The 26,490-nt window shown below is 37.6% G+C and overlaps 1 protein-coding gene across 2 annotated transcripts in view; it reads right to left on the bottom strand.

Annotated features, from left to right (window-relative positions):
- Positions 1-1,777: 1,777 nt before the first annotated feature.
- The window catches only part of NT5DC1 (5'-nucleotidase domain containing 1), a 142,415-nt gene continuing 117,702 nt past the window's right edge, over positions 1,778-26,490 (bottom strand). For both annotated transcript variants that reach the window (XM_043592158.1, XM_043592159.1), the window contains exons 9-12: positions 17,990-18,108; positions 16,740-16,892; positions 7,210-7,378; positions 1,778-3,564 (exon numbers count right to left, since the gene is read on the bottom strand). In XM_043592158.1, coding sequence (XP_043448093.1) covers positions 3,449-3,564; positions 7,210-7,378; positions 16,740-16,892; positions 17,990-18,108 — 557 coding nt within the window. In that variant the 3' untranslated portion in view covers positions 1,778-3,448. The remainder of the gene's footprint in view (positions 3,565-7,209; positions 7,379-16,739; positions 16,893-17,989; positions 18,109-26,490) is intronic.

Genomic DNA, 26,490 nt, shown 5'->3' with positions numbered 1-26,490 from the left:
TTAAGGAGAAGCTATCTATCCATGTGATTCTAACATAGAGTCAAGGTTATTATATCCAAAGAGATAGTCTGACATTCCATTTTATGGTTATATAAAATAATCATATAGATTTGATTTTCATTCAAGCCAGTTCAATTAAGTGTGTGTATACATGTGTTTATACATGTATGTATGTGTATATATGTATATATTTGCTTTAGATACATACATTTAAAGTTGTTGGATATGAAAACTGGTGGGGAAATAATACCTGATTACAAGTTAAAAAAACTCAGAAGTACAACTGATCCTTGAACAATGGGGATTAGGGCCCCCTCCCCCATGCATGGTCAAAAATCCATGTGTAATGTTTGATTCTCCCCAAACTTCACTACTAATAGCCTACTGTTAACGGGAAGCCTTACTGATAACATTAACACATATTTTATATATGTGTTATATACTATATTTTTATAATAAAGCAAGCTAGGAAAAGTTAAAATCATAAGGAAAATACATTTACAGTACTGTATCAAGAAAAATTTACTGTAAGTGGACCTATACAGTTCAGACCCATGTATTTCAAGAGTCAACTTTAGTTAATTTTAGATTGCAATTCACAGTTTAGTTGAAGTCTCTGTTACCTCAGTATTTCACACACCAAATTCTGACAAACTGTGACCACTGTGTCCTTCAGATCTTTCTTCTGCTGATGAGGTCAACAGTGGCCAGGAAAGAAAATCTCCAATCCATTGCATTTACTCATAGTCGTTAAAAAAATTTTTTTTAAGTATACTTATTTATTTTGAGAGAGAGAGAGAGAGAGAGAGAGAGAGAGTGAATGAATGAAAGAGTGTGTGAGCCAGGGAGCGACAGGGAGAGAGAATCCCAAGCAGGCTTTGTACTGTAGCATGGAGCCTGACGCTGGACTCAAACTCATGAACCATGAGATCATGACCTGAGCCGAAATCAAGAGTTGGACACTTAACTGACTGAGCCACACAGGCACCCCTGCAATTATCTTTTTAGATGAATAATGTTGGCCTGTATGCTAACATTAAACTTAAGTCCTCTGCCCATTTACACAACTTTTTTCATTTAACTTTATTAAAAATATACAGCTTTTCTTCTCTCATATCTTCAACTTTTATAGTGCCATTTTTTACTATTTTTACTTTTCTTATCTATTAGAAACACTGGCACTATTTATTTATGTTAAAAAAATTTTTTTTAATCTTTATTTTTGAGAGAGAGAAAAGAGCAAGTGGGGGAGGAAGAGAGAGAGAGGGAGACACAGAATCCGAAGCAGGCTCCAGGCTCTGAGCTGTCGGCACAGAGCCCGACTGTGGGCTCGAACTCACAAACTGTAAGGTCATGACCTGAGCTGAAGTCGGACGCTTAACCGACGGAGCCCCTAGATGCCCCAACACTAGCACTTTTTAGAAACAATGAAATAAAAAATCTGAAAGTAATTACAGTCCAAGAGAAAGACAACACTCATAAGAAGCACTGACTCTGCTAGAAAGGTAAAAGGAAACTTGGAAATAAACTCTAATCTCTTTTGACAAGATGAAAGAAACTGAGGTCAGATTAGGTGGTAATTTGTTCTGATTTCTTAGGTAAGTACTGGTAAAAGTAGAATGACAACTTCTGATTTGAGTCAATTTTTTTTCACTCCATAAATGGCCAAAAAAGTGCAATTAACTTACTTTGGGGTTTTCATTTTTCATATTAACAATAGCAGTTTATAAGCATTTAAAGATACATTATATTTTGCTCTTGACAAAATAAATCCACGTAAGGAAAAATAGCTTTATTTTTAAAGAAATTAAATATCTGTTTGTATATATGAGACAGCTCTCATTTAGCCCTAAGCTGATTGTGTGTGTTTATTATTGTCCTCCAATAAGATTTTGGAAGCCAATTTCAAATACATTACCATATACTTATTAGTTGACATCAAACAGAGCTACTGACATTGAGGAAAAAATTTCAGTAACTGTTTATCTACCCTGAGATACTCATTCCCACAATACATTTGGGATTATTTGAGCACTTAAAAATTTAACGAAATTATTTCTTTTCATTGCATGCATCAATATGCTAAGTTCTTTGCTACAATATAGGTAAAATAATGATAGTGACCAGTGTGTTTTCTGATACTGTCCATGATAGACAGAATGAAATTACAGCATAAAGAGTAGCCAGGAATTTATTGTAAACATCTGGCTCCAAATACTTTGCCCCAAGTAACTACTATAATAGGACTATACAAAGCACACAGAACACAGTAATCCTAAATTGCAGTATAACTATAAAACCTCTTAAAGTGTTTTTCTCAACCTTTTTTTTCATTACCACACTCCACCCTGAGAAAAATTAAATTTAACCAAATTAAATTTAATTAATAAATTTAACTTTATATTTCTCCCTTGTGAGAGAAATTAATACCAAAGAATAAAATTTTATTGGGTAGGATTCAGCTTTGGAGGGCCACTATACATTGCATTATCTAATTTTTTTTTCATCCCAAGAACCAATTTTTGTCTCTTTGACAATATATGTCTTAAAGTGAATGAAAATTCTATAGGTTTTAACATTATTAGGGGGAAAAAAAAACTTTATGAGTAACACTGGAGGTTGAATTAGTTGGCTTCTTATCTCATTTCCGTCCCATACTAGCTGTGTGGTCTCAGAAGAAATCTGCTTTACCTCCTTGTTTTGGAAAACATAAGAATAGCATGAAACCTGATAGATTGGAAAAATCATTTATTCTCACTGGACTCAGCGTTCTTAGCTATAGATGGAAGAAACAGATATAGTTCAGTTCCCCCAGTTCTGGCTACCTTTTCCTGGGGCAAGTAAAAGACATCAGTGCTCATCTCTATTCCCAGACCAATGAAACCAATCTGGAGGTTATGGTCTAGCTAATGATTTTTGAACTTCAGTATATGAATCACACTAATATTAAACACAGGTTGCTGGGATACATTCCCAGAGTTTGATTCTGCAGGTCTGGGGTGGGGCCTGCAAATCTGTATTTCTATCAAATTCTCAGGTGATGCTATGTTAGTGGTTTGGGGACAACACTTTGAGAACCATTGGTCTAGGCATATACGTAAATATGTGTATGTATATGTGTATGTACAAGTGTGCGTGTGTGTGTGTATTTATATACACACACACACATATGCCCAGGTGAATCGTAATCTCAGAATTATTGGTATAGAAAATATTAATAAGGTTCCTTTCCATTCTAAGACACTGAGATTTTAATATAATGAGAGTTGTTGGGCATCAAGATGATCTATACAGAAAGGAGACTTATGGAAAAGCATCTAATTCTTGGTTAGTTATCATTAGGAATTTGTTCCTAGAAAGCATTTTACAGTATTTTTCAAAAATTAACATTTTTACAGTATATTTGCTGCATATATGGTTCTTCACTTCATTTTTCAGTAAAGACAGTTTATTTGGCTGTCAGTGTCTCATTATTTGATAAGATCGATGGAGGGTTTGGATAGTAGCCAGCTGTTTTTGAATTGCTTGAAGAGAACCTTGAAAATTTGTAGTCCAGGGGTAATTCTGGGGAAAAAAACAGTATTATTATTCTGTAGATCTTAAAAGGCTGTTCATAAATATAAACAAATCAAAACTCATTTTTTAGCTTCATGATTTTAATTTCTTCTGTCACCTGGATAGGTTGCAGCTAAATGTATTATAAATTTAGATGTATTATAAATCATCCTCAGAGATCTAACTATATATAACATTCTCTGTACAAAAGTTAGCATGTAAAACAGGAATGCTCATCTGATTTTTTATTCTGAAATTTAAAACTCTCTCAGGCCCTACTCAAGCATCATGTAACAGGTAAATGGGAACTAATAATCTTCATGGCCCTTAGTAATAAGAGAATTACTAAGAGTAATCTTTGAATGCTTAGATAAATAAGGATTGTAATGCACACAATGTGGCAACTTTCGCCACATAAGCATTACACACACAGCCAGAAGGGAAACTGGGAGAGAGAAGATAAAATGCACATTTTATTGATGGTGAGACATTGTGACATCTACATAGAAGTTTCTCAAAAGCTAGACTTCAGATATCTTCTCCCCCAATTTCTTCCAAGGAAACATAACTAGAAATATTACAAGTGAAACATTACGACATATGCCATGTTACAATACTCATTCCATAGGCACATACTAGGCGATAATCCTTATTTTAAAAATTTCACAAGTAAAACATCATTTGGAAGTACTATTCTGAAAATGACACTAGCATAAAAATCATACTTTACATTAAATGCCAGTGAGAATCATCAAGGCCCAAGTAGTTAATAACCCTTATGAGGAAAAAACTAATGCTAGAGATTGAGAAGAAGGAACACTGCCTAGCTTTGTTTGGCTGTTGTTAAGTCCTTCTTAATATTTTCTCCTGAGGGAAGTTAGAAGACAGGCCCTGTCCCAAGTTTTTTCCCGGGGTGCTGTGGAAGAAAGCTTTTGGAAAATGAAAAAGAAGATGCACTAATGTTATTGCTTCTTTAAGGAGAGGTTATTACCGTAGAAGACAGAGAAGGGGTTATTTTCCAATTCTTTGGAGAACTATTTAAATCCTAGAATAATGAAGATTCACTTTTTTTTTGACTTTCTTACTATTTCATAACCATATCCCATTGAACCAGTTTCCATCCAGGTACTATATACTAATTCATTGGCTTCCAGTATCACATTACTTCATTCTCTCACTATAAATTCGAATCACTTTGAAATAAAATAAACATCTTGCTTTACTGTTTCTCACGTCTATCCTGTGAGGGAAGAAATGCAGCCTGGTATTATCCCCAATTTAAAAAAGAAGAATCTAAGGTTCAAAAAACAAACAAACAGACAAAAAACTGAAGTAGACTTCACTTTTAAACTAGAGGTAGGACAACTAGAAAAGACGGATAGAATATAAACATCCATATAAACTGGACAGTCAACTAAGACCTGAGGACCCATTTCCTGGGAAGGTGTAACAAGCAGAGAGTGAGCTGACGTTCAGCCACAGCTTTTTTCCTTTAGGTCCCTGAATTCCTGCTGGGGGCAAGTGCAGTTACTAGCAGCAGAAAAACTCGTAGAGCTTTTGGCAGTCTTGAAGGGCTGCAGTCAGAAACCGAGGGGCTAGGAAAATACTGTGAAGGAATGGAAACTGGGGGGCTAGGAATCTGCTGTGAAGGAATGGCTGGAGAACTGGAGTCTACTGGTTTGCTCCTCAGGCCCATTGGCAAATTCTGACGGCAACTTAAGGAAACTAATAAGCAAGCATAAGCATATACCTCTGCAAAGCAGAGTGGATTTTTCAGCAGTTTCTCAGTTTTAAGAAAACAGGGAAGGATTAAGTTCTGCCCTCAGAGAGAAGAAGGACCCTGGTGAATATCTCATACTTCAGATATATATTTCTGAAAACAGAATTTACTATTATGAAGTAATTCTCTTTTGTGTTAATAATGGATTTTTCCCTTAATGTCTACTTTGTTTCACATTAATATATCTAACTCTTGATTATGATTAACATGGTATTATCTGTCACCATCTTCTGATATTCAAACTGTGTGCTCATATTTCAGAGATGTCTTTTATGAACAGCTCATAGTTGGGTTTTGTTATTTCATTCAGGCCTTTAACCAGAGAATTTTGCCATCCATACTTAATACTATTACTTAGCTTTAAACACATCATCTTAGTGAATACTCTCCATTTGTATTGTTTCTTTTTCATACTCTCTTTTCTTCCTATTTTTGTTTTCCTTTAGATTTTAAGTTATTTTACATAATTAGCTCAGTATATATCTCATTACAGTTTCTTTGAGATTCTTTGAGTTTCTTTGAGTTATCTTAGAGATTACACATACATTTTGTATGTTATCAATACCTAATATACTCTTAGGCCTTACCATATAATACAAGGACGTTAGAACATTTTAATTCCAGCTGTCCCACTGCCATTGGCAGCATGTTTTAAAATTCTTTCTTTAAATGTCTTAGGACTTTTTTTTAAAAATTGTTCCAATAGTAAATGTTCATTTAATTGATTCACATATCTGTCCCTTTGTTGCTGTATATTCCTTCTTGCATCTTCAGTCTTCTAACAGGGGTCAGGCTGGCTATTTTTCATTACGTGCTGAACCTTATAATGATGCTTTTAGAAAAAATTTGAGTCCTAGAATGATGTTACCTTCCTCAAAAGAGAATATTCTCAATCCAGTTTTAGGGACTTAGCTGATCTAACACTGAACTTCAGTTATCTTTTTTTTTTTAATGTTTTTTTTTTTTTTTAATTTTTTTTTCCAACGTTTATTTATTTTTGGGACAGAGAGAGACAGAGCATGAACGGGGGAGGGGCAGAGAGAGAGGGAGACACAGAATCAGAAACAGGCTCCAGGCTCTGAGCCATCAGCCCAGAGCCCGACGCGGGGCTCGAACTCACGGACCGCAAGATCGTGACCTGGCTGAAGTCGGACGCTTAACCGACTGCGCCACCCAGGCGCCCCTAATGTTTTTTTAATGTTTATTTATTATTGAGAGATAGAGAGACACAGAGTGTGAGCAGGGAGGGACAGAGAGAGAGGAAGACACAGAATCTGAAGCAGGCTCCAGGCTCTGAGCTGTCAACACAGAGCCCGACGCGGGGCTTGAACCCACGAACTGTGAGATCGTGACCTGAGCTGAAGTTGGACGCTTAACTGACTAGCCACCCAGGTGCCCCTGAGCTTCAGTTATCTTTAAGGTAAATTCAGGGTCTCCATGCAGATTAAGAGAGTCTATCAGGCCCACCTCTCCTCTTGTAGACCCTACCTTCCACTTCCTGTCCCTGAAGGCTCATTAGCTTCAGCTAATGAAAGGCCCACTCACGTTCTCTGGTGCCCTCTCTAGAATTAGCCAACAGTGAGGGAAAGGGGGCTCCCAAAGTCAGGTTCATCTTACTTGGCCTTTAGCATCCTGTCCTGGCAATTTTTCCTTTTATCCTATGACTCCAAGCAGACTTAAAAAAAAAAGGTCCAGCTTTTATGGGTGGCCCCAGGAGACAGGCAGGTCCTAATTCCCTAGGTTGCCGTAACTAGGTGTATCCCAAGAAAAATAAATACCATGGGAAAATTTTCTTCTTTTGAAGGCAAGAAATCTAGTACTTAGTCATTAATATCTAGTAACAGCTAAAGCTTTATAAGTATTTTCCTGCTTACCTGCTATTGCTTCAATACTTGGAATTGCAATGGTGCTGTAAGTACTGATTCTCTTACAAGACCATGTATAAAATAATGAGTCTTCCGTATTTTCCAGTCCTGAAACTGAATCAATAAAAAAAGAGCCCCATTTTTTAGATAATGTATTTAGAGGCTTTGCCTTTGGTCCCTGAAACAAGAGAACAGAACAATGAAAAAAATGATTAATTTTCAATGTCATAAGTTGTTCCCCCATTAAGTAAATCAAAATAAAAAACTCTAGGAATTTCAGTTGTTTACCTTTAACTAAACTGTATACTACCTAAAAAGGGAAACCAAGCTTAGAAGTTCTTGCCTCCCCTGGTACAAGTATCTTCCCCCGGTTTTGTTTGGGAACCCTTTTTCTCATCCTTTGGGATCTGACCTGGATGCCATCCAGGACATTTTCCTTGACCTCCCACCCTCAGGTTAGTTCAGGTCTTCCATTTTCCTTAGTTTATCCCTAATATACGACTTCTCATGCTACCTTTATTTATCATACTACTTACTTTTCACCTTTGACAGATAATGAAGTACCTAAGGTTAGGAACTTCCTTATGTATTAGTGTAACTTTAAGGCTTGGTACCTGGGTCAGAGCAGGGATGTAACAATTGTAGACTAAATAAAAGATTATTAAAAAAATACTTCTCAGTGTTTTATGGATATGGATAAAATTAAAACTGTAAAAAATCCCAATGTATCCATATAATCTGGATTATAAATCTGTCATCATTTTCTGATGAAAATTTCATTTTGGAATACCACAGAGTCTTAAATCATGCCTCTAGACTCATAATTCTTTGTGCTGTAACTCATTTGATGAAGATGAGAATGTTTTCAAATGATGATGTTTAGAAAGCAGTCAGCAAGAACCTATTTGGATTTCACCAAAGATATTTAAAAGCAGTATAGAATATGAATATCCTTGATTCTGTATATATACATTTAAGGTGTATTTGAATTTCCCAATGTTTATTAAGCAATTCATAAAGTAGTAAGATTCATTATTTAGTTCACTATCTTTTCCAAAATAATGAATCTGAAAAGAGATGATTCGCATCACGTACACTGTATGTAGATAATGGTTCTGCAAACACAGAGTGGTAAAATGTAGGCTGTTCCCTATTCCTATGAAAACAGGAAAACAGATTTATCTACCCTTTCTGGCTTAATGTAATATTGGTGCTGTTATGGTCTAAATGTCTGTGCCTCCCCAAAATTCAGATGTTGAAGTCTTAACCCCCAAGGTGATGGTATTAGGAGGTGAGGCCTTTGGGAGGTTGCTTAGCTCATGAGCATGGAGCCCTCATGAATGGGATTAAAGCTCTTACAAAACAAGCTATCTCCCCTCTTCTGGCATGTGAGGGTACAGTGAAAAGATGATGGTCTATGAGGAAGTAGATCTTCACCAGATACCAAATTGGCTAGCACCATCATCTTGAGCCTAACAACCTCCAGAACTATGAGAAATACATGTTTGTTGTGTATAAGCCAGGAAAAAAATGTGTATATATATATATATATATATACACACACACACACAATATATATTAATGTTATATATATATAATATACACACATATATATACACACACACACATATATATACAACTAATCAAAAGAATCATTCCATTCTTGAACGTATCAACAAGGAGCACTCCTATTTTTGTTTGAGCTTTATATCTTGTAGGTATCATCCTTTACTGGTAAGTGTTCTCATCAAGTTTCTAGCCTCTTCTCCTTTCTCTAGTCTCCCTTGGACATTTATCTATATCCCAATTTTCTTCACTAGTCCCGACCTATCTCCCAAGCCAGTTTGATTTCCCCCAGATACTTCAAGGAAATAAGATATAACATGAAATCAGTCATATCTTTCTCCTCACAAAACCAGCTCTTTCTCTCAACTTCCATTTTTATATGGATAAAATCCATTATTTCCAGTCGCCTGTGTTTGAAAAGTAGCTATGTTTTGAGTCCCAACCCCTTCCAGAAGCACCAGGCTTATCACCTGTCCCACCACCCAAGTCCTCCCTTACACAGCTACATGAAAGCTTCAATCCTGTTAGCCCCCACCTTCAAAACTGTTTCTCTGGCTGACACATCTACACAATTTGCTATTTTATGGTCAAGACCGTGCATTATAGCCTGTACAACTGCCATACATTGAACTCATTATTTCCTGAGCCAAGAATATGTTACTATTTCCATCAATTGAAGATATACTGATGCTTTAATGTCTACCTCAAATTCTACATTCTTTATGAAGTTTTCTGTAATCTTCCTCAATGACGTATGCATCCTTCATTGTCTGAAACTCTTTTATAACTTGTATTCCCTCCAGACAGTTATGTTTTATTTGCATACTCAAGGTTCCCTTCTCCTCTATCCTTGGACTGTAATACACTCTGTAAAAAGGAACTGTGTGTAACTCAACCACAAGTTTCTGGATATTCTTAACAAAGAGGCTTGTGTAAATTAAAAACTCAGTGTATGTATGTGCTGAACAAGAGAATGCTATTAGACTGTTTAATAATGAGTGATCTTACTAAGATCTTATTAAGAGCTAATCCAATAAGCTCTTATGTTTGACACTTGTGATAAAAATTTTGAGTACTGCTCTGAAATACGTGTAGTATATGTAGACACATACACAGAACTACCAATTACAGTGAGGTGATTTAATTAAGGATGTACCTATATAGGAAAGAGTGTTATACATATGTAAACTAAGTTACATTGGATTTCTCTCTCCATACTTCCATGAATTAGAAATGATTCATTTATGGTCTCGAAAATGAAAAACAGTGTATGAATAATCATGTCAGGTCACTGATCACAATGGAAAAGTAAGAAGTTTTAAAGAAGGACAAAAAGTTATGAATATAACCAGTTTCCTCTAACTTGTAACTTATTTTTATTGACAAGACTAACTGCAAAAGAGCCCCTTGGGGTGGGGGGGTGGGGGGGTGGGGGGGTGGGGGGGGAGGGGAACCTAACCAGCTTAACGTATCTCATAGAAAGGAATTTGTAAGAATGTAACTCCAAACTCATTGTATCTTTTATGAGACTAAAAAGGAAAATGTTTTCAAAGCAGTGATATTCAAATATTTACTATCACTATACATAAAACTCAAAAATACTCAAATCGCCAAGATTAAATAACATTTGCATTACATGGCAAATAGGCTTTAGGTATACCACATTTGTGGAAAAGGAATGATATTTCTTTATTATGAAATATCATTCATCTTAAGTGAGAATTGGCTTAAAAAAATAGTCTGTTGGTTTTAATCTAAAAACTATCCCAAACACAGCAATCTAGAAGGGTAAATGTTTTTCTCCATGATTAACTCCCTAATTTTATTATTACTTTGTCTAGTAAATAGTTAAAAAACAACTTGGTCTAACTTTCTTATTTGGTATTTATTTTGGGGGGAAGGTTTTTTTTAGAAGAGAATGAGGACACAATTATTATTCATTGTTTTCAATGTATCTGGAACATAAAGCCAATAAACTGATACAAAGTTTCAAATTATCAGTTCTTTCTAACAAATATCTTTCATTTTTTAGTTACCCGATAGGAGTACTGAGAGATAAGTAGGTCTCTTAGGTGTACTCCTAGGTCCTAACACAGATATACTCTTCGTTTTGAAAATTTCTAAAGGGTAGTGGTTATATTCCAGGCATGATTCTTTTTCTTTCTTTCTTTTTTTTTTAATTTAAGAGAGAGAAAGCGCATGTGCACTTGTGCACACATGAGTGGGAGAGGGGCAGAGAGAGAGGGAGAGCAAATCCCAAGCAGGGCTGAATCTCACAACCCTGGGATCATGCCTGAACCGAAATCAGGAGTGGATGCTTAACTGGCTGAGCCGCTGAGGTTCCCCCCTATCCAGGCATAATTCTTAAGAAAACAGTGTTTATGACTGAAACACCAAATAGCTGTTTACTAAAATAAGATTAAAATTTATTTTTATTCTGGTACAGAATTGTCAAATGTAATGAAGTGAAGCTTTAGTGAACAATACTGGTCCTGCTTTATGTTTTCTTAATCTAACTCATAGAAGTGTAATTCAGACTATTTTATTAGTAAATCAGTTTAAAAATTCAGACTCAATTTTATCAATTTGAATGTTTTCAGGTGGTATCAATCTCACCATTGTTTCAATGTGTGCTTCGTGGATTACTAGGGAGAACAGGTATCTCCTCCTATGTAAGCTTTCCCCTGCAGTCAACTGCTGGATACCAATTTCCTACTTGACTAGATATGAATTCACTGTTGGTTTCATCAGGTTCAACCACATGCAAGTGCTGATATTCAACTATTTTTGACATACGTAAAAGGGCAATTTCATAAATTCCCACCTAAATGGATGCTGTGAGACCCTTTTCCCTTCTTTTGCTCACTGGTTAACACTATTCCAGGGGTCTTGAACAAAAGTATTTATTAATTTTTTTAAAGTTTATTTATGTATTTTGAGAGAAAGAGAGTGGGGGAGGGGTAAAGAGAGAGGGAGAGTGAGGATCCCAAGCAGGCTCTGCATTGTCAGCACAGAGCCCAACATGGGGCTCAATCCCACTAACTGTGAAATCATGACCTGAGCCAAAATCAAGAGTCAGATGTTCAGCCAACTAAGCCACCCAGGTGCCCAGAACAAAAATATTCAATATTGATACAAAGTTGTCATTTTTTCTACTTATTGTTGCCTCTTTGGATTTTTTTTTTTTAAAGTAATCTCTACACCCAAGATGGGACTTGAATTTACAATCCCACGATCAAGAGTTGCATGCACTACTGACTGAGCCAGCTGGACACCCTGGCTTCATCTTCGTTCATCTTTGTCCATCACCACCATCTGGATTCTAACTTGAGAAATTCTCCACTCTGAGGCCACAAAAATATTTTCATAAATTTTCTTCAATTAATTTTACAAATCTATTTCTTATTTTCAGATCTATCCATTCGGAATTTACATAAGGGGAGAAAAGGGATCATTTTTCTCCATATATTGAGTCTACTTATTCAGTGCTACTTAGTGAACCATCGATCTTTTCCTGCTGATTGATAATCCTCTAACATATATCACATTTACATAGTAACTTGTGATAGAGGGCCTTTGTCCGGGTTCTTCTTTCTCTGTTCACTGACCTTTTTAGTTTGTTATTAGTGCTATACTAAAAAATTACTGTAGCTTCCAAACGTGGTTAGTATCTGATAGGATGAAATTCCTTCCTTCCATTATCCTTTTTTAATGAAATTGTCTTAGCTATTTGTGGGTTTTCAGTTTTCTGCCTAAATGCAGAATCAGTTTGTGAAGGGCCACTCAAAATCCTCCTGGGATTTTGCATAACATTACATTGACTATAAATAAAGGAAAATAGGTCAATATAATCTTAAAATATGGTGTATCTCTCCCCTTTGTTCATCTGTATTTAGAATCTTTTTTTAAATTGAGGTATAACTGACATATAACATTATATTAGTTTTAGATGCAGAACATAATAATTCCATATTTGTGTACATTACAAATTGATCACAGTAAGTCCATACATCGTTACAAAGATTTTTTTGTGTGTGATTAGAACTTTAAAAATCTAATATCCTAGCAACTTTCAAATATGCAATACAATATTATTAACTATAGTTACCACACTGTACATTAGGTCCCCAAGACTTATTTATTTTATAACTAGAAATCTGTACTTTTGATTCCTTACTAAAGGAATCCAGAATCCTTACTAAAGACTTAAAAATTTCTCTGTTAAGTCTTATGGGATGTATTAATTCCTACATCGTGATTCATTTTCATTGCTTTTTAAATGATTTATTTCTTGTTATACTTTGTTAAGTGGTTACTGAGGGTACATAGAAAAGCTATTGATTTTTGAATGCTGATTTGGATCCGCATTTTGACAACTCTATTCAAAGTTATAATAGTTTGTTGATTCCCTATGGTCTTCTATGCTAATGACCATATAACTCTGAAATAATCACAATTTGGTGTCTTCTAATCCTAATTTGTATTTTTTTTTTCTCTTCTTGTGGTTTTGGCCAGCTCTGTTACACAATATAATTAATAACAGATATCCTTTGTCTAGCTCAGAACCTTAAAGAGCATATGTCTCCATTAAGTATGGCTTTTTTCCCCATTAAAGTTTTCCATTATAGATTATATTCTCACTGGGTTTTTTTGTTGGATAGCCTTTCTCTAATAAAAGGGTGGCCCCTTCTTGTTTGTTGAGAATTTTCATCATTAAAATGAATTGTTTTGGCACCTAAATTTCATAATGTTATTCTAAAAAGCTGAAGAATATATTTTCATTTGTTTTGAGTTAAAATGAAGAAACAGATGAGAACAGTAATGCAGGAAGCTAAAGAGGAGAGCTCCCTTTGGAGGCTAATCTTAATGAAATAAAGACTAAGTAATTGCAAGATTAATGAAGTGACTTTTGATTTATTTCTGGAAATAAAGATGAACAAAAACAAATTATTTTCCCCTAGTCTCCTTAACTGGATTTACTTTAATCATTAAAATGGGCCATTTTTCCTTATCTGCCATGCTCCAATATAGTGCACTAGAAAATCAACAGATGCAGTAAGATTCTAGAAAAAGTTTTTTATAGGGCTCAGTCAGGTGAGTCTCTGACTTCAGCTCAGGTCATGATCTCACGGTGTCTCCCTCTCTCTCTCTGACCCTCCCCTGATCATGTAGGCTCGCATGCTCTCTCTCTCTAAAATAAACAAACATTAAAAAAAAAAAAGCGCCTTTGAAAAAGCCTTGCTTATCTAAGCCTTTGAAGAGCCATTTGAGATGTTCTCTGTCCTTATCTTGAGCTTGTTGTCACAAATGAAGGGAAGTAAAATCTTCACATTCCAGATGGTTTTATCTAGGGTAGAAATTACTGTAAATATCTAAGAAACTGAATTCAAGCCTAAGTGAAACAAAATGCTAATCTCCACAGAATATAGTAAATGTTAATGTTTTGGTTCAGTGAGTGCATCAATCCCGAGGGATCTTGTTGATTTGTTTTTAAATTATACTGTGAAAAGTTTACTTAAGCTGAATTAAGTTAACTAGAAATAAGAAACTAAATCCTTTTGCATTCAGGCTTTGTACTTAATAAAAGACTGCGTGTTATGTATGTTGTGTTTGACATCTGATTAGGAAAATGAAACTACATTTTTCATAATAATCACAAAATCAACAGATGAACCCTCATGTGATGCTTAATGGATGATTTCCTCCTCCTGTAACAATTGAGGGTATCTGTATTCTTGTTTCCTTCACAGGGAAGCAGGAAAGCAACTGAATTCTCATGACATGCTGTGCTTACACCAGGCTTTGATGTGCTGATGGAAGAAGTGTGCTGTGAATAGGAATACAGGTGAACTTAAATATGAAAGCAGTCTTTTAGAAGTTTTTAGAAGTCTTTTAGAAGCTCCTAGATTTGTGTTACAAGATAATTTTTATTTTTAAAAAAAAAATTTTTTTTTTAACGTTTATTTATTTTTGAGACAGAGAGAGACAGAGCGTGAATGGGGGAGGGTCAGAGAGAGGGAGACACAGAATCTGAAACAGGCTCCAGGCTCTGAGCTGTCAGCACAGAGCCCGACGCGGGGCTCGAACTCACGGACTGCGAGATCATGACCTGAGCCGAAGTCGGCCGCTTAACCGACTGAGCCACCCAGGCGCCCCACAAGATAATTTTTAAAAACCCACATAATTGTGTTTAAATTAAAATTTAAATCTGCCTTTAAATATAAGCAGAAAGATGTATGATAAGAGGATTTTCCTTAGAGTAGATAAAACTCCTAAGTTGGCCTGAAACCTCTACTAAGAATGGGCCGTCAATACAAATACTGCCTCAAAACTGGTGGTGTCAGCATGACCAGAATAACTTTGGAGTCAAGGAGTACGAGGATACTGGGGAGTTTTCAACAAAATGCTTTGGGCCACAACTGGGAATCCCGCACCAAAATACCTGCCTTAGCCCCCAACAGGACAGGGAATCTATCTTCCACAACTCCCTTTTCCTGGAACCTCAACAGCATGAGATGGAAAAAGAGTTCAGGGCTAACTCTGGAACCTTCTGAGGGCTTTATCTGCACCCCGTCACTAGGCCAAACCTTCCCATTCCTTGCTTCCTTGTCTATGTTCAGTGCGGCAGGGTCGGTTGGGGAGGTAGAGTTTGATAGGAAAGGAACATTATTTCAATTTTGTCTTATGAAGTAAAATTTTCAAAAAAACCTTCAAATCTTCAAATAAAACTCACTATTTCCTGTCTAAAAGCCAATTACGAGCTCTTTGTTTATGGTGTGTTTGTAACTAATTAACAAGAGGAAAGGGGTCTGTGGGGAAAAGATTGGGCTACTGTTTATTGTAATGCTGGAGGAAACTTTCCCATGGATTCTTCATTTTCTTAACATAGTACCTGCATTCTCAAATCATTCTGAAGAAACCAAAGCTCCTAATTTCTCTTTAGTGAAAACCCTCTCCAAGGTCACTCAGGATAGAAGGCCTACACCTCCTGCAAGATTGCTTTAAAGCTCTTCTTAACTCAGCCCAAAAAACTTCCAATGTCATCTTGAAGACTAAATGGCACTCAATGGAAACCTCATAAAAACATGACATTTAAAAACGTTAAAAGTTTTTAAAATGTTTACTTATCTTTAAGAAAGAGACAGAGACAGAGACAGAGCATGAGCGGGGGAGGGGCAGAGAGAGGAAAACACAGAATCCGAAGCAGGCTCCAGGCTCTGAGCTGTCAGCACAGAGCCCCCACGATGGGCTTGAACTCACAAACTGCAAGATCATGACCTGAGCCCAAGTCAGATGCTCAACTGACTGAGCCACCCAGGTGCCTCTATTAATGTTTTTTACTAATGTTTTTTTATTTATTTTTGAGAGAGAAAGAGAGAGAGAGAGAGAGAGAGAGAGAGAGAGAGAGAGTCAGAGTGTAAGCAGGAGAGGAGCACAGAGCCTGAAGCAGGCCTCAGATGCTTAACCAACTTAGCCACCCAGGTAGCCCCTTTTTGCTTTTTTATACTATTTTCCCTTTCTAGATTTATTTTTACTTTTCTAGACATATTTTACTTTTCTTTACCTCCAGTCTTCACCTAAGTTTATTCTCGGCAGCTCAGGAATAAGTCTAAAGGAGTTACCAGTTTCGTTAACGTAAACTCATGAAGAAAGCGCAGAAAAACTTTCATGACCAAGCAGAAGAGACATAGGGTATGACTACAGTGAGTCTGGATCTAGCCATCTCAGCATCAGCCAAAATCACCCAGGGTGTCACAGCATTGGATGACAGCAGACGGCCAGGAAGACAGATGGTCAGGGTCATCTTGGCATCATTTAAAAATTATCAACAAAATAAACAATAGAGCTGAGATGGCAAGAAGATCACCATAAATGCCAACAGGTTTCATCACTCTTGGCACAAACAAGCTCTTTCTAAGATATATCAACATAAAGGTTTTTCTTTCCAGGAGAGAGCTGAAGGGAATCCTTACCTCATATTTTCCTTTCTTCTCTAGAGGCTCTGATTCTTCAGGCTTCCCGTCTCTGTCCCCTCTGAGCTCTTCCAGAATGAGAACTGTCTCCCAGTTACTATAATGACGGGCTGGGAAAATGTCTGAATGCATGCTGTCACCAAAGTAAACGACCTGTAAGTCAGACAGCAAATTCCGTTTGAGGGATGAGAACTGTGCAAGAAAGTGTTCACTTCACGGAAGCAGAAAAAAATTCGTCAACAGGTATCAGAGTAAGACAAAAGTTACATAAACATCCTTGAGTAACGTCACAGGTGACTGTAAACTGGCCGCATTTGGTTTGCAGGACACCAGTCTGTTGTAAGAAGTTACACGATACATTTGCAGGTAGAAGAAAGGAAGAGGCTAACTGATTTTATTCAATTTTCTGAAGAAGTCAGAGTCCATTTGTGTGCAGATGAACCTGCCCTCAGGATTGAAGAACTGATGACATATTACAGATGACCTGGTCTTGTTACAGTGGGTTAGATTAACAGGAGCACACATCACAGCCCTTGCCCAGGAGTTCCTGGTACCCACCCAAACCTGCCGAAACAGAATCTTGGACAGGGGGTTGGGGCGGGTGGACTCTGGGAGGCTCCCCAGGTATTCTGAGGCATTGCCCCACTGATCTAATCCATACCCCTCAATTTACAGATGAGAAACGAGAGTAAGGGAAAATGAACTAGAACCTTCAAGTCAGGATGCTCTGTCTACTAAACCCCTCAAGAATTCCCAGGGGCTTATGGCAAAGTGGGAACCAATGGCACAGGTCTCAGTTACACACTGATCTCTCCAATAAACATTTTTCAGAAGAAAGGGTTCTGCTGTAAAAAATGCACCAATGTCCAACATCAACAATGTGACCAGAGTATCAAATGCAAGTGGGTCTTTAGGCTAGTCTGTGCTGTATTTCACTTACTGCAAAAATTTTTTGAGAACTGTTATAGGGTATCATTCCTCAGGTACCCCATACGCTTATCCAGCGTATTCCCTAGAACTGTGGCTCCCTGCTTGGAATCTCTGCTCTTTTCTGTTAGAGATGAAAACCCAGTCTAGATCAACAAAGAAAGGGCTTGTTTAAGCAGAAGAAATAAGAGACTGACAGATAGGCAGAAGTAGATGATTTCCCCATAGATAACTAAGCTGAATGGAATTAGAATTATGTTTTAATTTATAATGGTTTATGTCTGTAAGTGGGCATCAAGAACTCCACCTCAATCAGAAAATACCTTGGGTTCACTTTTGCCGGTCATTTTCTTCAGAAGTTCATAAAGGTGGACAGCGTTCCCTTGGGAGTACCAGCCAGGTTTATCCAGAGATGGCAATGCCTCCTGCTCCTCATCATTCTCTGAAAATAGAGTTTGACCATCATATGCTTTTTTTTTTAATAATCCTCTACTTTTTAATCAAGTAAGAGCACCCATATGGGCAGACCACACCAAGCATGGCTGCAGGACATGTATAAGAAGGAACCATGAGGGAATGGGAGCTAGCATTCAGTGAGCACCTATGCATTACAAGCCCTCCATGGATGTCTTTATCTCTATGTATAGACATATGATTTTTCATATACATATAATAATATGTTTTTACCATAAGAGACTCTTAAAGACTGAGAATAAACTGAGGGTTGATGGGGGGCGTGGAGAGGGGAAAGTGGGTGATGGGCATTGAGGAGGGCACCTGTTGGGATGAGCACTGGGTGTTGTATGGAAACCAAGTTGACAATAAATTTCATATTAAAAAATAATTTAAAAATATGTTTTTAAAATAATTTATTTTTTAGAGCAGTTTTGGGTTCACAGCAAAACTGAGAGGTACGGAGATTTCTGATACACGCCCCCCCCCCGCCTCTGCACACGCATAGCCTCCCCCATTATTGGTGATAATGATGTGTCAAGGCAGGTTCATCAACTGAAACAAATGTACTACTCTCGTTGGGGGCGTGGGGCGGCGGGGAGAATATTGATAATGGGAGAGGTATGTATTTTTATTCCTCATAACAACCCTCTTAACTGAGCAGAAATCTCAGAGAAGTTATTTTGTTCAAGGTCTCAAAGCTGATAACTGATTTATTATTAACCAAACTCCACAGTTTACATTAGGACTTCAAATGGAGGCTAGAAGACAGACCCATAAACCATCTCTAAATTTGGATTCCTGGACCTGGATATGGCTCATGGAATTGCCACAAACAAGAAACAACTGTAGCACAAGAGAAATTTTTATCTGTCATCTTCTGTAATATCCATATGGATTGCTGTTTACTGTCTTCTTTTTTTTAAATTATTATTATTTTTGAGAGAGAGAGAGAGAGAGAGAGAGAGAGACAGACAGACAGTGTGAGGTGGGGAGGGGCAGAGAGACAAGGAGACACAGAATCCAAAGAAGACTCCAGGCTCTGAGCTGTCAGCACAGAGCCGGATGTGGGACTTGAACCCACAAACCGTGAGATAATGACCTGAGCCAAAGTCGGACGCTTAACTGACTGAGCCACCAGGCGCCCCTACTTTCCTCCATTATATTAAGAACAGGTCAGCAATGAATTAAAAAAAGGTGGACTTTAGATTGCATTTTGAACCTCATTTTGTAAAGTATTGTTTATACAATCTCTCTCATATTGACTCAGGAAACAGTTCTATATTATTAAAAATGTAAACCAGTATTATTTTCATAAAATTCAATTGTGTCATGGTTTCAATTTAAAACATTCTTAAGAACTGGGCAAAACGCATTAATTTAAGAAATCTTCCTATGAAAATATATATTCAGAACAATTTTTTGTACCTGAGTATCATAAGATGTCCAAATTATTCCTCAAATCTTTTAACTTAATGACTAATGGATTTTTTTTATATTTCTCTTTAATGTTTATTTATTTCTGAGACAGAGACAGAGCATGAGTGGGGGAGGGGCAGAGAGAGACGGAGACACAGAATCTGAAGAAGGCTCCAGGCTCTGAGCTGTCAGCACATAGCCCGACGCGGGGCTCGAACTCACAAACCGTGAGATCATGACCTGAGCCGAAGTTGGTCACTCAACCGACTGAGCCACCCAGGCGCCCCAATGACTAATGGATGTTTAGGTGATAACCTTCAAGGAGAAAAACTCAGACCAAAGCTCAAAGTTGTTCCTATAACATGCAAACTCCCCCAAAACTGACTGAAGTTAGGAAGCAGATAAGGGTTGGATAGAGCTGGAAGAGCAATCAATTAAAGCAAATAGTAAATCAAACAACCTTTTTATTTTCTTATTGTTAAGAGCATATGGACAAGAAAAGTAAAAACAAAGTAGTAAAATTTTATTTTTATTTATTTAAAAAAATTTTTTTACATTTATTTACTTTTGATAGAGAGACAGAGCACAAGTGGAGGAGGGGCAGAGAGAGAAGGAGACACAGAATCCAAAGCAGGCTCCAGGCTCCGAACTGACAGCACAGAGCCCGACGCAGGGCTCGAACTCACAAACTGCGAGATCATGACCTGAGCCGAAGTCGGACGCTTAACCGACTGAGCCACCCAGGCGCCCCGCAAAGTAGTAAAATTTTAGTCAGTAAAAGAGTCCCAAAATAAATATGGGGAAATGATACAGTCAAGGCTATGGCTAACAATCCTGAACAAAGATAAGTTCCATAACTTATCTAGGTCAGAAAACCTTGCTATAGAGAGCAAGAGTTTTGTAAGAAGTTTTGTGTACCTCTGCCTGACCACTCACCTCAGCCCACAGCTGCCTGAATGTGGCTCATGTGGCAGCTCACACCTGTTCCCCCCAACTCCCAGTGTGCTTGGAGTTACTATCTTAACGTTTAAACAGTATGTATTTATGTGATTTATGTGATTTTCGTCAGTAATACACTTACATATATTAAAAGTCCCATTTTTGAACTCTATCTGCTATGCACTCACCTCTTCTACAAAAGGTAACATATATTCTTTTCCTCTTCCTTTTAAACACACATTTATTGAGGTATGAGTGATATACAATAAACTGCGCATATTGCAAACCCACATTTTGAAGAGTCGGCATGTGTACATACTTGTTACGAGCTGAACTGTGTTCCCCTCAAATTCATATGTTGAAGTCCTAACCACCAACATCTCAGAATGTGACCGTATTTGAAGACAAGGCCTTGGAAGTTAAAATTCAGTCATTAGGGTGAGTCTAATATAATACGGTTATTGTCCTCATTAGAGATTGAGACACAGAGAATTAGGAGATTACGACACAGAAGGAAGACTATATGTTCTTGGAAAAAGATGCCCCTCCTAAGAAGAGAGGCCTCAGAAGAAACCAATCCTGCTGACACCTTGACCTCAGACTTCTAGCCCCCAGAACTGAGAGAAGATACACTTGTGTTGTTTAAGCCACTCAGTCAGCGGTATATTGTTATAGCAGCCTTGGCAATTAATACAATACCCACGAACCCTCCCATTTAAACAGAAGTATTAGCACATTCTTCTTCAATTTAATTAAAAAAAAAAACTCCTCTAGATAATACATTGTTATGTACCTAGTTTTTAAAATAGATGCATGTTCCATAATTTATTTAATAGTCATCTATTGGTAGCTATGTGAGATGTTGCCAATCTTTTGTTGTTATAAGGAAAAAGTTACAAACATGAGAGAATCCTCACAGCTTGGTGGGATCAAATAGACTCTGAGATGGAAAAAACTCATTTTCTTTTTTTCTTTTGCTCTTTATTTCAACTATCTTTTACAGAACACTTCAGGTACGAGGTTTATAGCAGTGAACTAGATGGCCCAAGTCCCTGTCCTCAGGATGCTAATATTCTGGTAGCAATCTCTGACTTGGTAGAGGTTTACTTAGCAATGATTTATAATTAAAAATATATCTCTAATTCTTTTGATTTCCTGAACTCCTTTCTATATAATGTGGACTTGACTGGACATTTAATATTTTCTCTTACATATCCCTTCTTCAATTTTGAGTTAGAAAATTTTTTTTCCCAATTGTGCATTTTTTTATACATACTTTCTCCATTTATTCTTTGGCATGGGCAATAAGACATTTAAAAAGTAAGCTTTTTTTTTAGTGATATCCACATGCAATGTGGGGCTTGAACTCATGACCCCCGGGATCAGAGTCAGGCTCTTCTTAGCCAAGTGCCCCAAATATGTTGTAATAATTTTTATATTGGCTTAATATTGAAAATGCTGTATTTTAAAATTTATTTTTTCAAGTAAGCTCTAAACCCAATGTAGGGCTTGAACTCATGACCTCAAGATCAAGAGTCGCATGCTCTACCAACTGAGCCAGACGGGTGCCTCCCTTAAAAAGACACTTTTTAATGAAAATATCTGCTAAAATGCTTGTCTGTGTTGGGAGCCATAAAAGGAAAATTACATCTTAAGAGAAATAAATACCTTACCAGTGAGTAGGAGCAAATTTAATAGAATAGAAAGCAAAACCTTTATCTACTTTGGTTTGGGGTTATAATTCATAATTCTTTAATATTCATAATTCTTTAGTAACTAATAGCAGTTAATTCTTTAAAAGTCTTTTCCTTTAGTTTATTCTTTAACTATCTAGCTCATTTCCATACCTAATATGATGGGAAGTTTGTTTCTTTTCAGAATAACAATCTTCAATTAATGGCTCTAAGAACTTCTCTCTTAGGGTTACTAAAATCTGTCATTGGTGATCTGACCAGTAGTATCTGCTTCACCAGAAAATTTGTTTAGAATGCAGAATCTAGGGGCACCTGGGTGGCTCAGTCGGTTGAGCGTCCGACTTCGGCTCAGGTCATGATCTCAGTATGTGAGTTTGAGCCCCGCATCGGGTTCTGTGCTGACAGCTCAGAGCCTAGAGCCTGTTTCAGATTCTGTGTCTCCTTCTTTCTCTCTCCTTCCCCGCTCACGCTCTCTCTCTCTCTTCTCAAAAATAAATAAACGTTAAAAAAAAATTTAGAATGCAGAATCTAAGGTTCTACACAGACTTACTGAATCAGAATCTCCATTCTAACAAGATCCCTAGGTGGTGTGAGTGTGCATTAAAATCTGGGAAACACTGATGTGGAGAGAACAGCAGGATTGAAAACCTGATAGAAGAACAGAAGGCATTCATTTTGGCAAGGCCAGACTAATGGGCATCTGGAGGGATCAGACAGAGTGCAGATGAAAAGGTAACTTAGCAACCAGGTTCAGAATCGCCTTAGATGCTTCATGGAGTGGGGAGCCAATGAGATTCTGTGTGTATGTGATTAACTATACTGTATGCTTCACAGTAAGTAATAAGTGACTCATATAACATATATTAAAGTTATTAAAATATATTTAAAATTTATATTTAAATGAAAATATGTGCCAAGTATTTGAGGGCAGCAGGCAAGAGATGGAAGAAAGGAGAGATACAAAGTAAGGGCAGGAGGATGAGGTAAGAGACTCACAGGGAAGAGTAATGAAGGCCTAATGGGAAAGAAACAGAGAGCAGACAGGAGGTAGTTTAAACAGGACTTGATGTACAACATGCTGGATGTGAAAGGGTGAAGACACTGGAGGTTTATAGCTGGGGGGCAATTCACTAGATAGTCAAGTAATGAAGATAAAGATTATAAAGGGGCCAGCGTGTACGGTTGCACTTTCTAGGAGGAAGGAGAATATCAAGTCTCATTTCAGAATACTGAGCAGAGCTGTGAGCAGGAGGAAATGTGGTATGAGGCTCCAGGGAAGTCTCAGGGAAAGATTTCAGAGTGTACTGGTGACAGGTGAGGCCAAGAAACCAAAGATAGCAAGTTGGGAATCACGGTTTTCAAACTGAGGGCAGGAGGATGGGTAGCTGACAGCACAGGGGACACAGCAGTGAAAAAGATATCGTCACTCTCCTCAATGAAGTTACAATCTTGCAAGATGGACTCCTCTCCTCTACACCTCCCCACCCCCTCCCCAGGCTTTCGCACTGGCAAAAAGCCAAATCACAGCGATGGGGCAGGATGCTGCATATTTTGCCTAGAAGGAGGCACTCAGCCCCCTGCCAACTCGGACGCAACTCTCCCCCTTTCTTGTCCCCATGACAATGGATGACGTCAGGCCTGTGCGACAGCTGCAAGGACACGCTCACCCAGTGCCTTCCATCCCAGATGCGTCCTTTGCCTTATTTTACTTCTACTTTTAACCATTTGGAGCAGTGATTTGATTTACATGACACTGGAAGTTACCAGAACAGGCTGACATGATTTGCATGATATGATAACATTAACAGCCATATGGAGGACGGGTGGTTTGAGGGTTACAAGGCTGATAGGGGCGGGACATCAGTTATTAAGTACCGTCATACCCAGTAGTGATGTGAATGTATCAGTTCATACAAGGGATGATAAGGGCAGTGGCAGGAATATGGTAGGTGACCAATCTGAGAAAACTGAAGGCAGGTGTGATGTGAAGGGGAGAGAGTAACAGAAGATGACTGATCTTCCTGGTTTGGGTAAGATCTGTTGGAAAAGTTATAATGGAATTACAGAATATGGGAAGAGGAGCATCCCAAGATGGGAGGGGAGGTTAATGAGTTATAAGCACATCCCAAGTTTCCTGCAATGCTGGGGCTGTAGGGTGTGGAGAATTTAGAAGGCAGATAGAAATATGCCTCTCTGTAAGTCGGGGGAAAAGTGAGGTCTAGAGATAAGGAATTGGGAGTCACTCATATAGGTACTAGCTGAAACCGTCAGAGTGGTAGCTGAAGACAGCAAGAGAAGAAAGGAAGGCTAAGATAGAATGCTGCCAAACATCAACCTTTAAAGAGAAATGTGATACCATGGATATTAGTTCCAAACTGACTAAAAACTCATGTAGACACTTTATAATATGAAATATAGAATGCTTTGACATTAACATTAAGGAAAACTCCGTTTGAGAAATAGGTGTGAAGCTTGGAAAATATGCCATTTAACCAAAAAATTCACTGAACTGCATATATAGGACTGAATCAGACTTTTCTCTGGTTACTCTTCAAAGGAATAAATTTATTTGTCTTGAACACATGGAAGACTTTTTTTGTTTAATGGAAATCAGTGAATTCAACAACAATGGTCAACAAATTTTTCCTTTACTATTGTTAGCAATCTTTAGAAGATTACATACTGATTTAGAGGCTACATTTGTGTTGCTGTTTACTCATAGCTATTATTAACTACATAGTTTCATTTGTTTAAAAAAATTTCTTTTAATGCTTATTTACTTGTGAGAGAGAGACAGACAGACAGAGTGTGAGTGGGGGAGCGGCAGAGAGAGAGGGAGACACAGAATCTGAAGCTGGCTCCAGACTTTGAGCTGTCAGCACAGAGCACGACGCAGGGCTCGAACTCACGAACGGTGAGATCATGACCTGAGCCGAAGTCAGATGCTTAACCGACTGAGCCACCCAGGTGCCCCCATAGTTTCATTTATAAGAAAATAATTTTAATAACTTACTTTGTATTGATTTTGAGCACAATGAATATCTTACTGCAATAAAATATTTTGTTAACAGAGAGGGAGAAAGACGAGGGGAAACCAGCAGTGGAAACAAAGTAGTTACAGGTAGGCAAAGACTCAGAATCAGCAGCAAAACAAACACTACAATACAGCATCATGAATTAGAGAATCTTTTTTTAAAAATTTATTTATTTTGAGGAAGAGAGAGAGAGAGAGGGTGTGTGTGTGTGTGTGTGTGTGTGTGTGTGTGTGTGTGCAGGAGGGGCAAAGAGAGGGAGAGAGACAGAATCCCAAGCAGGCTCTGTCTGCACTGTCAGCATGGAACTCTATGCCAGGCTCAAACTCATGAACCCTGAGATCATGACCTGAACTGAAGTCAAGAGTCAGACACTTAACTGACTGAGCCATCCAGGCACCCCAAGGGCATATTTTGTTCTTGTAAACTGAAGATATGAGAATATGCATATATGTCCATGAGAATGGCCTAGTACAGTTGTTTTCAATGATGGCAATTTTGGACCTCAGGGCAAATTTGACAATGTCTGGAGACATTTCTGGTTGTCACAAATTGGGAGGTGAGATGATTAGAGGCTAAGGATGCTGCTAAGCAGCCTATAACATATAGGATGGCACCCCCACTCCCACTAACAAAGAAATATCTGGCCCCAAATCTCAGGAGTGCAACAGTTAAGAAACCCTGGTCTAGCAGAAAGTGAGAAAGTGATGGTGGTTTTTATATACTGGTTTAATGTCTCATATAAATCCTTGCTGTTAAGAAATAACATCAGGGATTCAAATAATACTCTGTTAAACAAACAAACAAAAATTAAATGTTTCGCCCCTCTTCACAAATTTATATTTAAACACATAACTAAGTACTCAACAATGTTTGTTTTTATCTGCAGGATTTTTGTATTTTCTTCCAAGAAAATCTATACCTGTTCTATACCTATTATAGTACGTACGTTGTTCTACAGAGATTTTTATTAAATTTTCACACACGCCAGTAACAGAAAACAATGCACATTAAAAATACACCAAATTTTTTAATACACTGGGGACCACAAATGTATTAACTTATGCTAACAAGTTACTGCATTTTTGCACTATGTCTGTTTAATTGAAAAGTATTGAGAAACAGAAGGATGAACTGTTTAAAAAACTATTATGCAGAAGAACCTATCTGCAGTCTGGTTTCTATCTCCGTCATTCTCTCTGTATCACACATATAAGCCCATGGCTTTAAAATATCCTTCTGTGAGTTAATGACTCTCCCAAATTTATACGCTGACCCTAAAGGTGT

Source organism: Prionailurus bengalensis, chromosome B2, assembly GCF_016509475.1.
Source record: "Prionailurus bengalensis isolate Pbe53 chromosome B2, Fcat_Pben_1.1_paternal_pri, whole genome shotgun sequence".
Lineage (NCBI taxonomy): Eukaryota > Metazoa > Chordata > Mammalia > Carnivora > Felidae > Prionailurus > Prionailurus bengalensis.
The sequence above is the reverse complement of the archived record's forward strand: the minus strand, read 5'-3'. Positions and strand labels throughout refer to the sequence as shown.